General features: G+C 48.5%; 1 protein-coding gene across 2 annotated transcripts in view; it reads right to left on the bottom strand.

The window, feature by feature from the left end:
* The window catches only part of Runx1 (RUNX family transcription factor 1), a 215808-nt gene that overhangs the window by 77184 nt on the left and 125634 nt on the right, over positions 1-12990 (bottom strand). For both annotated transcript variants that reach the window (XM_051191912.1, XM_051191911.1), the window contains exon 3: positions 6043-6296. In XM_051191912.1, coding sequence (XP_051047869.1) covers positions 6043-6296 — 254 coding nt within the window. The remainder of the gene's footprint in view (positions 1-6042; positions 6297-12990) is intronic.

The raw sequence follows: 12990 nt of genomic DNA on the forward strand, positions 1-12990 counted from the left end.
CTGTTAACCGCACAATGTGTGGACGGATACTGACTTTCAACGGAGGAAGGCACTGGTGAAATTCAAGGAATACAGCCACATAAAGTCACACAAGGAACGCAGTGGGAACGAGGCAAAAAGGCACAGGAGGGGGCGAGCCTCGTCGGTCGGTTATAGTCACCTCTTAGGACCTCCTGTTTGAACGGCAGTAGGTCTTATGTTCATGATCTAATCCACCTTTAAGGAAGGACTTGTTTTTTTGAATTAAGTATATGTGGGTGTATGTGTGGATGAGCGGAAATGCCACTGGGGGCCAGAGGCTTGGGGACACCCTGGAACGCAATTGTAGGCAGGTGTGAGCCACTTGACCTGGGTGCTGGGAATCAGAAGTGCCCCTTGCAGTGGTACCCTGTGTTCTTAACTATGAGCCACCTCCCCAACCCATCTTTTACTTGCTTGGACCTCCTCTACCGGTGCTCCTTCAGGACTTAGCTACTTAAGTGTCGCTCTGCTACACTGAAATTTTGCTATTGATTATTCATTTTTTTTTTTGTGAGACAAGGTTTCACATAGCCCAGGGTAGCCTCAAGCTCCTGTCTAACAGATGACCTTGAACTCCTGATGTTCCAGTCCCCACCCTGCAGGGGTGAGGTCACAACTTGCAATGACCCTGGAAGGACTCAAACTGTCGGTTTGCAGCTTGTCTCTGACATCTCCTTTTGCCTCTATTGGATTCTCATTATCAGTGAACTCTGCCATGCAAGGGGAGAAACTAGAATCGTGCCATTTATGTATTACTAATTACAAGATGCGGGGTGGTGGTGGTGGTGGTGGTGGTGGTGGTGGTGGTGGTGGTGGTGGGTGGGGGAGCCCATCAAACTAAAGGTGAAATCAGATTGCACTTTTTTTCCACATCTGTGAGCCCCAAACATACACTAACTGTGTTCTAAGGGATTCCTTTATTGTCACTGAGGAGGTAAGGGCTCATTATGTTTTGAGGAAAACATAGTTCGGATCCAAATATTAACTAAAAAAGGAATGATTTTAAATTAAAACTCTGTGAAGTGCATGCCTTGAAAATGGTTCATAATTATTACCCATCAGCTGGCTGCTATTCGATTCTTTTTATTTTGCTTTAGAGCTAGGGTCTCACTAGCTAGCCTAAACTAGCCTTGAACTCACAATCCTCTTGTCTTCATGTGAGGCCAGGGCTTACAGGCATACTCCACCAAGCCTGGCGTCCTTCGACTTCAGGAACGATTTTTGAGTTTTGTCTTCATTGTGGCTTAACATCTGCTTTGTCCCAATTTTAAAGTAGTCGTGGAATTCAAATCCAAATGTCTCAAGTTCAAGTTCAGGTCCCCTCCCCAATCATTTCTGTGTTGAATTTTTTTTTTTATCGTGATAAATAACAAGTTGATAGCAGCAAGCATTTCTCGATTGCTGTTACTTTGGTTTTTATCTTTAGCAGACTAGCTGCTGCGTAATTTATGGGAGGAATATTTCTCCGTCTGTATGTATGTAAATAAGGATGCCACAGATTCGCTAATCTGACACCAATATCCAGCCCCTGCGCTTGCCATCCTCACTGTATTCTTAGTCACGTCCCTTTCCGTCTGCTGTTCTGCAGACGACTATCCGGATGATTCTTATTCATTGTGGCTGCTCCATCTTCCTGGGTTCTAAAGAACGTGCCAGGAAACGACCCAGCTGAGAAGCGGACAGACGGAACCTCAGGACATCACCAGGACACACTGCTCTGGGTACTTGGTAAGTACCCTGCCAGCTCTTTAATTTTATCTGTTTTAACCAACTTGCTTTGTGAGACAGGGACAGAGCCTCCTGCCTCTGTTTTTAACCCTTTCATTCCAATTATTGGACATGGTTTCTACAAAGGAGATTTTAAAACGCTTATTCTCTAAGCAGCCTGTAATTAGACGTTTATATCCCACCACAGGTGTTTGAGAGTCTTTAATTAAGATCCTTAATATGACAACTCTTTTGTTTCAAAGAACATCATTGCAATAAATCTCCCCGATCAGTTAATTGATCATTATAAACCTTTCTCTCTATTCCTACAAATTTTTACTTCCATAAATTCTGCTGTTTTTAGTCTCTTTATTTTCCCCCCATTTCTTTTTTCCTATTTTTACTTCCTCCTGTACAATTAGCTCATGGTGTTGAAATGTCCTCCATGAAAAATACTTCACTTCCTCACCCTCATCTCACTGAGGAGACAGGCTTTTCTAGCTCAACACAGCATCCGGCATTCAGGGCCTTGGATCTCCAACTGGGCTTCCAAACTGAATGCCTGGCCATGGGGGGCCTCGTCTCCTAAGAGATTAGGATAAATACAGCCTGTTCCATAAGTCCCCAGAGACATGCCAGTCATGGTCTTCCCGATGTGACTCCGTGTGCCTCGGTTTACCACTATTGCCCCAGCGCTCTCTTTAGTGAGGGCCAACCCAGGAGGCCCCTCCAGAATGGTGCAGACAGCACAGAGGACCATGGTGCCTACCTACGAAAAGGTTGCTCATGTTGGAATTCGAAGGTCTTAGAATTTCATCACTCCCATTTTTAAAGGAAGTGGAATGGGGCATCCGGGGGCTTTTTGATTCATCTGCCAAGAGTTTTTGGTGGGGAAGGGAGGGAGACAAATTAAATCCAGGGACATTTAACACTGTCTTTCATCCATCCAATGACAAGCATACTTAGGCTAGGTTAATTTTTGTTTTGTTTTGTTTTCTTTTTTAGATTTGAAACTAAGATGTCTTCCAATTTGATGCAGATTTTGCTATTGAGAGGTGATATAAAAGAATGAGAAAAAAATTCTAACATCAAACAGAAATAAAAAGCAGTGTCTGCCATAAAAAGCTATAAACAATAGGTAAGGAAAGACAAACATTTACATTTAGCACAGACCAAACAGACAAGAAGGGACTTGCTGGCCAAAGATAGCTCATGTTTTGCTGAACTTCTCTGCTCTCCAAGTGTCAGGAAGTTGGACAAAATATCAGCTTTCTTCTATGCTATAAGAACTTCCCAGTACTGCTCTTGGCTAGCCTGTCCATAATCTGGAACTGGTATTTTCCAACAATTTTACAGGTTGAAACTACTGTTACAATTCCTTTACTGCAAATTTCTTAATCTTCCAGAGTTTCAAAGAAGGCTGTGGAATGAAACACAGCATTCACCTGAGATGGCATTTAATGCATAGCTAGGGACCATGATCTTCATGCCAGAAACATTATTTATTTCTTTTTTTTTAAAATTAAAACCATATTTCATCTGCACCCAAAGTCTTTGAACTCCTGGTTAAAGGCATGCTTATGCTCTGTGTACTAGGGCCTAAACCAACTGTACTGTTACAGTGTTGCTAAATCTGTGGCAAGTCACCTAAACAACTTTGTTTCCTGCTCCTGCCAAAGCCGTATAGTATGGAGCAGACTTCACAATTCTGGTCCGTGAAAGGGACCGTTTCTCCTATGCTAAAATAAACCGTCTGTAGGATATGCCGGAGAACCAATTACAATACTTTAGGTCTATTTTCAAGAGAGTTTGTCAATTTAAATCTCTTGATAATTCCGAAGATTAAAGTGGAGGACTTAACAAAATTCCAGAAGATTCCGGAAGCTGCTCTTCCCTAGTGATGAGACTCCAGCACCTCTACACGTAATCTGGTTTTTATCATGGGGAATAAGCTAATTCCTGAAGGAGTCTCTAAGGAGATTCCGGAGCCTTACTTCAAATCTAAACTGCACAGAAACATTCTTGGTAGGAAGGGTTTCAGGGCATTTGGTAGGGTGCTGGTACAGACAAGAGCCAGGAACCCAGAGAAAATGAAGCTAATCTGCTGGTCCCTTTTGAAGCACAGTCCTCTTAAGCCCAACCTTTAAGTCCCTGTCCCTCTGAAAATTCTATCTACTGTCTCAGTTCAGCAGGGTGCTGAGTTCCTCACAGTGGCCTTTCTCTGTGGGACAGAGTGGTGACAGATATTAATGGAGTGGTTTGATTTTTTCCTGCCTCCCTGTCCTTTTCCCCAAGCACTCCCAAGAGACCCACTTGAACGTTTGACATGTGCTGTATACACCTTGACCTTTGTCATAGCTACCGGCTGTCACTCAGGAAAACAAACTGAGATTCTTTTAGAAGTGGGTTTTCCAAAATCATTTATAAAAGGGGAACCTCTATGGCTGTGATTGTTTTTGCTAAAAGGAATTTTCCGAGGTTTATAAAGGCAGTATGTATGATTTTTCATTCTTTTAAAAGAAAATAAACATTTCCATGTGGTAGTTCAAGACTTTGCATTGCTTCAACTCCTGAAGACAATTTGAAAGAAAAGCAATCATTCAGTGTCTTCATAAATTGGGGTTCCTTCACAGAAAACACTGTCAGTTCTCCCCCAAGGAAGGTACAAGTCCCTTTAGCTCTGCTCCACAGGGGAGCCAACCTTAAACTTTCCTTTTGTTGACTACAAAAAGCCTGATTTCTTTCTGCTGACAGGGACCTGAGGGCTGAGCCAGGCAGTTTCCTCCATGGTGAGCAGAAGACTCCACCAGCTAACTTTGTTTTCCTAAAGGAATTGGGATGATTTTCCAAGAGACTGCAACGGAGGGAAGCCAAGAGTCTGACTGCCCTCCAACCCTCAATCCCAACCCTACCCTCTATAAAGTTCCCTCAGGCACCGGCGGCAGCGGCGACAATTCTATATAGAGTTGGAAATTCTACCTCTGTCATTTTTAAAGTTCGGGTGGCATTTTGAGCATTTAAAAAAAAAAAACAAACTCGGACAGCACTTTTCAAAAAGTGAACGCTATTCGTTGTAATTAGATCAGGGTCCAGCTGAGGCCTGGAACTAGGAAAAGCTTAAATTAAACTAATCTCCCCCCTAAAGTGGACAATTATTCATCTAAAACAGAAAACAAAAACAAAATAGACGCAGCTTTGGCTTCGCAGATTGGATCTTACTCCTACACCAGCCTTAAAAAGAACAGGACCTGATCCATCCATCCATCCTTTCTGTGGTACCTTTTAAAGCCCACCGCAGAAGAAGACCAAAGAAGGGCATTTCATTCCTCAAGCTCCCTGCCGGAGAAGTAGGGTAGCTGTTTGAAAAAACACCCGGGGTTGTTTTTATATCGCTTCTGAAGGCCAAGGTTTAGATGCGACTCACAGCCAGGGCAAGATGAGGGTGTAAAGCCAGCTAGCTGCCCATCTCAAGTTGCCCCCTCCTCTAACAGAAAAGCTGCCGGAGTGGACCTCCCCAGGTGTAGGAAGACACCTCAGCACCTTTCTTGCCCGGGGCTTAATTTCTTGAAGGTTCCAGAAAAAGCCACAGGATTTGCTACTTGGGGCTCTTGCAGGAGCAGGCTCGGAACTTTAGCAAACTTAACTTCGCCTGCAGTGGACTTTGGACATTCTGATTCCTTTAGCGCAGTTAAAAAAAAAAAAAAAAAAAGAAAAAGAAAAGAAAAGAAAAAGAAAAAAGAAAAAGAAAAGAAAAAAGAAGAAAAAAAAAGCGCGCTGCGGGGTGGGGGTTCCTCTGGCTCTTCCCCTTGTTTATTTTTAGTGACCAGAAGGTATTAAAGCATCTCTCTCTCTCTCTCTCTCTCTCTCTCTCTCTCTCTCTCTCTCTCTCTCTCTCTCTCTCTTCCCTGATGCCTTCATTTGAGAGACATAAAAACGCTCTGGGTGTCCATCCAGAAGTCCCGGGAGCCTACGAATGAAGACGGATTTGTCTGCTCCAAGGTTTTAACTTTTCCCAGTTCGTAGCAAAGGTAAGGCCCTTGGTAGATGTTCTGCGATTATCCTGACTTAAAAAACCCAAAAGACCCCAAACCCTCTTTGGATGCCTCTGTGACTAACTAAGCGGGTCCCTCCCGAGGGTCGCCACGGCAACGCAGCATCCATCCCCAGATCCCAAACCCAGTGAGAAGGACCAGAGGCTTCCACAGGCAGCGCCCCCCCAACCCCTTGATGCCGCACGGCCTCTGCCCCTCTGGGCTCACTGCGGGCATGGGCTGGCCTTCTCCCTAACCCACCGCCCTCTCCGGGCTGCAGTACCTTGAAAGCGATGGGCAGGGTCTTGTTGCAGCGCCAGTGAGTGGGCAGCACGGAGCAGAGGAAGTTGGGGCTGTCGGTGCGCACCAGCTCTCCCGGGTGGTCAGCTAGTACTTCCACCATGCTGCGGTCGCCGCTCCTCAGCTTGCTGGCCAGGGCGGCGCCGCCGTCCGGGCCGCCCAGAGGTAGCGCCTCGCTCATCTTGCCGGGGCTCAGCGCGGTGGAAGGCGGCGTGAAGCGGCGGCTCGTGCTGGCATCTACGGGGATACGCATCACAACAAGCCGATTGAGTAAGGACCCTGAAAGCAGCTCCTACTAGACGGCGGCACGGGCTCGGATCTTCTGCAAGCAGCTCCCGGGAGACCAACATACAAGTTCAGGAGCCTTTATTACTACCGGAGGGTTGAGGGGGAAGGAGGGAGTCTAAATTACCAACAGTCCCCGACTGAGTTCTAGTTACTCGGATCGGTCTCACACCCAAGCAGGGCTAACAACTGGCCGATTAGTGCATTAAGAGTGGGCAGCCAGAATCAAAGTCAAATGCCCACAGGAGCCTGCCTTTCAGAGTTGAAGTTCAGTTTTTTGGTCCCGGAGGCAAAATTCCCGTACACGTCCTAAAATATTTATGCGCAGAAAAAAAAAAATGACCAGCAAAAACTAGATTCGGAAGTTCCAGCAGTTAATTGCCCGTCAGTTTTGTTTAAAGTCCCAACAAAATACAAAACTTAGGAGTGTCTGTACAGGACGCCCCTCCTATCTTGAAAAACTCGCTTCGGTTCTCAAAAGCAAGAACCACAACGTTAAAAGATTGTGCTAGTAATGTATTGCTCGTATATGTAAATATATACATATGATCTACTTCATAAAATATTTACAATACAATCTGTAGAGAATTTAAACACAACAGAAATCCATTAATGTTCGCGTAAGTTTTTTTTTTTTTTTTTTTTTTTTTTTTTAAGTAGCCTTGAAAGTCAGCTTCAGTAGTTGAAAGGCTGGGGTAGAATCACTTGTCATTATTTTCCCAATAAATTCTGGACAAATGGTCAGTCAAGAAAATTTAGCTTTACAAAGACCTCTTATCTAACCGGGGGGAATAAAAAAAAAAAAGTCAAACTCGATGACGCTCAAGCTAGAGCTTCCCACATCTGAGGACTCGGGTTTGGGAGCGTTGGTTAAGTTTGTGGCTGATCCTGTGGTTTGGTGGAAGTTGAGCCGAAGTTGGGTCACACAGGCAGACGCGCTCTCTTCGAAGCCAGCCACTGTCTACATCGGTTGAGTGAGTCAGCCCAGACTCTGGCAGAAGCAAGATGGTCTTCCTCCAACGTCGCCCGGTGCTGGCTGGCTGGTTTTTCTGCTGGGGCGCACAAATACCCACGAGCGAGCGAACACCGTGTAACCGCAGCAGGTGGAGCGGGCCTGGGAGGAAGTACCGCAGACCAGCAGGCTCGAGTTACACGTCCTCGCGCTCACTCCCACGCACCCTGCCACGCACACGCAACTTCACGGCTCTCCCGGAACCCCGGAGCGCTTTCTCCCGCAGTTGTCAAAAGAAACAGTCGGAGAAAAGTTCACGGCCAGGAGAGAAGTTCAAACATCGGAGCCTAGGAGCCAGTTCATTCAAGAGTGAGAAAGGAAAACTAAAAGAAAATAAAAGAAAAAAAAAAAAAAAAGAAGAAGAAAAGAAAAGGAAAACAAGGAGGTCCTACGCAGATCGAGGAGGAGCCAGCCGCAGAGGGTGACTTTCGTGCGTCCCCGGGAGCTCAGGGTGGAAGTGGCTGCCGCAGGGCCGGGCAGCGTGGTGCCCTGCTGGGTCCGGCCGCGGGGCGCCCGTCCTGCCCGCGCCCGCTGGCTCTATGAATGAGAGTGCCTGGAAATGAACGTGCTTTTACTGTAAGCCCGGCCGGAGGAATTCCATTCCCTCAGCTCGTTTGCATAGGGGCGGCGGGCGGCCAATCACAGGCCTTTCCGGTATCAGCCTGGGCGCGGTCCGCCGCCGCGCTCCTGGAATTGGCCCGCGCGCCCCCGCGCGCTACTGTACGCAGCCCTGGCCGGGACGCGGTGGCGGCCCCTGCCGCCCCTTGCTCCGGCACCCACGCCCACCCACGCACACACATGCACGCGCCGCCACGCTGGTCCGAAGCTCGGCCCAGGTGCAGACCCCACGGCCGGCAGCCACGCGCGAGGTGCTACTGCTGCACTCGCTCTGGGTGGCCTTGCAGGGCGCAGCGGCGCCACAGGCGGCCAAGATCCCGGAGACCCTAAAACTGGAGTGGAAAGGCCGGTCGGACTTGGGAACCGCGAGCTGTGCCCGGAGAAGCCCGAGGCCTGGAGGCCAGCGGGAGGGAGACGCCCTGCGAGCCCTGGACTCTTAGCTGCCATGGCCAGGCTCTAGGGACCAGGGCTGGCGTCCCGGAACGGTCCCCAGCCAGCCCTGCCCTGCAGTCCACGGGCCAAGCCTCCACGTCCCGGGAGGAGAGGGTGGGATTCGGGCGCAAGAGGGCCGGAGGGCTGATGACCCGGTGGGAGAGGCTCTGAGCGCCTCCCCCAGCCAGGCTGGCTGCTGAGGCGAAGTGGCACCAAGTCATTTAAATACGATCGGTCGCTGCTCCCCTCCTTGGGAGCAGAGTCGCTTTATTTAGTGTCTTTGCTCTGAGGCTGGGCTGCGGCTTGATTACGCAGCGCGCCGCCTTCTGAGTGTGCGCAGCGGCTGGAGAGGAGTTAGTTTTCTAACCAAGGCCTCAAAGAACCCTAGACTGCAAAGAAAGTTGAAAGCACCCGGGGCGGGCGTGGGGGCAGGCCACCCCGATCGGATCGCCCGAGTCCCCATGCACCCTCCAGCTCCCGGGGAAGGCCGGAGCTTTCCTCCAGGCGCTGAACCCACTCGGCCCGCGCACGGTGGGGGTTCTCCCCCCAGCACGTCCATCCCCGTGGCGCCCAGGGCGTTTTCGCGGAGCTTTAAGGGTCTCGATCCTGCCTGGCGCGCGGCCCACTGCTGTCCCCAGCCGGAGCAGCTGGCCTGTGCCTTCCGTGGGTCCCTTAGGGCCTTGCTTGCTTCCTCCGGAACATCTCACCACCCAGTCCACGGAGCCCGTTACTCTCCCCTTCACTTCCATTCTGTGCTCGGGTCCCTGGCTGGTCCCTGCGTGTGTCTTTCCTGCTGGCGCAGCCGCGAGGCCTGGGTCAGTGGAGGACGAAGAGGCCGTGGAGGTCCTGGTCTGGGCTGTGGGGCTGCTTCCCTTGCCCCAGGCGGATAGACTGGCGGCGTGGAACGCTGGTCGGGCCTTTCGGGGACACGGCGGGGCGCAGGGCGGACGCCAGGGGGCAGCAGCGGCCCTTGTTCGGCGGCCCCGGGAGCTGAACTGGGCACTGGGCACGCCCTGGCGGGCGCGTGGCGCACGCATCTGTCCCCCCAGGAGGCCCTTGGAGGGTGGGCTTGTGAGTTTGGGGGACAAACGTTAACAAGTGGCCGCCATCAGAACACACCTAAGCGCGTCCATCGCTCAGAGGTGGTAGCCTGGCCAGCCTGAGTGGGAGTCGTCCCCCCCACCCCCCCCGTGTGTGTGGGGGACTGTCGCGATCCCCCGAAATCCGGTCACTTCCCTTACTAACTTCTCTGCCGGAGTTCCACCTTACGCGGGGCGGGTTGAGGACCGTGAGTCCTCCGGGTGTGCAGCGAGTGAGTACACGCAAAAGTCCAAGTGGCCTCCCAATTCCCCAGCCTTCTGCATTTTCCCAAGTGGCCTTTCCGTACTAGGATCGTGCCAGCACCGAAAGGCTCTGTGTTTCCAATGTCTTTTTTTTGGGGGGGGGGTCCGGGCCCGGAGCTTTGCAAAGGTAGACAAAAAATTCTCTGTGCTTTTCTTTTAGAATTATTTTCAAAGAAGTCCCATTGCAGGTGTCGGATCCCAGAATGTCCCCAACACTCCACCTCGCCTGCGAGATGCTCCACCGTTGCAGTCAGTCACCGCCCGCCCTGCAGTCCCCCTCCCCCCCCTGCTCCCCTGCAGGGATCACCGCTTCCTAGTGTCCAGGCTCGGAGGTGCCGGCTCTCCTGGCGAGTTAGTGCGCACTGGAGGCTAGATTCCCCTCAAGTGAGTTTTCTAAGAAGCTACTCAGATCTACTGCTCCAGGGGCCACAGGCAAAGCGCATCCCCAGGGACACACAGAGACAGGGACAACAGCGAACCCTGACTCTAGGGAAAGAGTTGACTCTGGGTAAATCTGCCCTTGGAAGCCAGAGTCAGGCCCCAAGCTCAAAAACCCAAAACCTGCATGGGGTTCCTGGTTGTTACCCAGGCAGAAGATAAGGCTAGGTAGTTAGAGCACACACACACACACACACACACACACACACACACACACACACACACACACACAGAGAGAGAGAGAGAGAGAGAGAGAGAGAGAGAGAGAGAGAGGGAGAGAGAGTGTGTGTGTGTGTGTTCAGTTTTCAAGGTCAGCACAGCCAAGTTAACTGAGTTCGAACCCCGACAACAATGACACTACAAGGAAAGCTTCCAAACCCGGCCTCAGGCAGCCTTGGACCTGAGCGGGTTTTCACTGCATCCGGCGGCGCGCACCTGAAAACTAGAAACAAACCAGCGCCGGTCCTGGAACCGCGAACTGCCAGGGCGACCTCGGGGCATCTTCAATACTTAGTCCTCAGGGCTTTGGACAAAGTTTTGGAGTCCCGCAGCCGGAACGGGAAAGGAGGAGACCCTTCCCACCCAGAGCGCTCCTCTCAGAGACAATGAAGGCTTTCCTCCCTCTCGGTCTCACCAAGAGCTAAAGGAAAGGGTTACAACTTTCACTTCCAGGCTTCCCGTAGGGTGACACTAACATTTACATGAAAAAAAAAAAAAAAAAAAAAAAAAACCCGCAAGGGAAAGATTTGTTTAAAGCGGTACTGGTGTGACACACTAACACATTTGTTGCGCGGGGGAAATTTAAAAAGTGCCCACCACAGCACTGGAAGTTTCTGCAGTGACTTTTTAAAAAAGTAACATTTGGTTTAGTAGAACACAACCATTGAAAACAGAGCGGTTTATTGACTTTTTTTTTTTTTTTAATTCTAAGTATTTGGGTGGGTAGTCGCAGAAAACCAAAGGTTTTGCGTGTTTGTTCTATTGAAATCATCTCCAAAATAAAATGGACTTAACAATAATTCTCTTAAATCAAAATTATCCTTCATTGTAATACTCCATTGTCCAAACCAGACTTAAACATAATAGTTCCTTCCTCTTCCTTCCTTCCTTCCTTTCTTCCTTCCTTCCTTCCTTCCTTCCTTCCTTCCTTCCTTCCTTCCTTTCTTCCTTCCTTCCTTTCTGCACAGGCATGGAGCAATCCTGGTGACTAGCTATCGATAAATGAGCCACCTGCTGTCCACGGTCTGGAACCTAATAGAACTTTCCCACTCCTTCAGCGCCCGTGGATTGTGTAACTTTTCACTTTTGATTACTAAGAGGACCAAACAAACCCCGGAATTTTTGTGATGTATCCTCTCTGGATGTTTCTGGGATGTGCTGTGGAGACCGTGGGATCCTGTAATTCTAACTTCAGAAATCCTTTCTGGACCTTACAAACTGAAAAATCTCTCTCTTTCCTCCCCCCTGAAATCCAGGGTGCTTAGTAAACATTTTACCCTCATAAAAATTTTTGCATAACCACCGCTCTAACAAATGTAATAAACTCTGTCATAGCTGATAGAAGCCAAGCCATATTTTTTTCCAGAGAGTCATATAGTCATTTAATAACAGCAGAATGTGTAAATGGTGAACGCCATAGAGCTGAAGGTATCATTTAAGATTTCACTGAGGTATTTTATGTGGTATGACAGCTACAATATGGATGGCTCCTTTTAAGTATATTTGAATCAGCAAAAAAGCCTTAATTATTTGGCAAAATGATATCATAAATTATATATAAACACACATCAATAGAAAATCACACACACACGAATGTATATTTCATTAAAAAGTATAATTTGGAACCTAATGTGCCATGAGCCTCTCTAGGGGGAATCACTCCAGTATACACACTGAAATAATGGAAAATAAGAAATTAAAAATAACCCCATGAATAAACTGAGAGTTACTGAGTTTTTATTCTAATTACAATAAAATGCCAAGTTTAGAAAACAGAATATCTGTTGAATTATCTTTCCTATTTCATTGCTTGCCATATTCTTTCTCTCGTGTTCCAAATAAGTCCAGCATATTTGGCACAAATAAGACAGCGAATTACCAAATAAGTGAACTATGGTTTGTCTAGCATTAGGTTTTATGTGCTCACTGCCGGTGCTGGATTCAGAATGCTGAATCTCTGTGTCTTAGACCCTCCCTCTCTCAGATGCATGCATGAACACGCATGGATTGTTTACTAGAGCTTTGGGGACAACTCAGAACTCCAGGTGAGATTAAGACCAACCTAGTTTCATACAGAATGTTTTAAAGTCAGTAACATGGTAGAGGTTAAGCATAAGATGTAAAAATCCATTGAAAGCAACTTATTTCCTTAAAGCAAGCATTTGTCCAAATAAACAGTTTGGAATACGTTTTCCGAGAGAGAAACAAGCTTCCATGCACCAATTGCTTTCCTCTATTGTTGGTGATTTCAGAAATGTCCCCTTGCTGGCTTCCCTGCCCTTTTCTGTTAGGGGAGCAGTTTGTTTGCACTGAAACCAAGTTCTGAAAGGATACATAGTCTTAGCTATTGTTGGAGTCATACTCCAATGCTGATTTCCCTGGATGGAGCGTTTTCTGCATTTTGCTGCATCTGAGGGATAGGGAAACTCACTGAGAAAGTCCGATGGGCATGCTCTCTTCCCCTTGCATAATTACACTCAATGTGAGCTGGAGATTACTCCTCAGCCTTGCACACGGTCAGTGGTCAGCACCAGATATATGGCTTCAGCGCCTTAGGATCTGAGAAGCCCCATTGGGCAACAGT

This window comes from Phodopus roborovskii, unplaced genomic scaffold (assembly GCF_943737965.1).
Source record: "Phodopus roborovskii unplaced genomic scaffold, PHOROB, whole genome shotgun sequence".
Classification (NCBI taxonomy): Eukaryota; Metazoa; Chordata; class Mammalia; order Rodentia; family Cricetidae; genus Phodopus; species Phodopus roborovskii.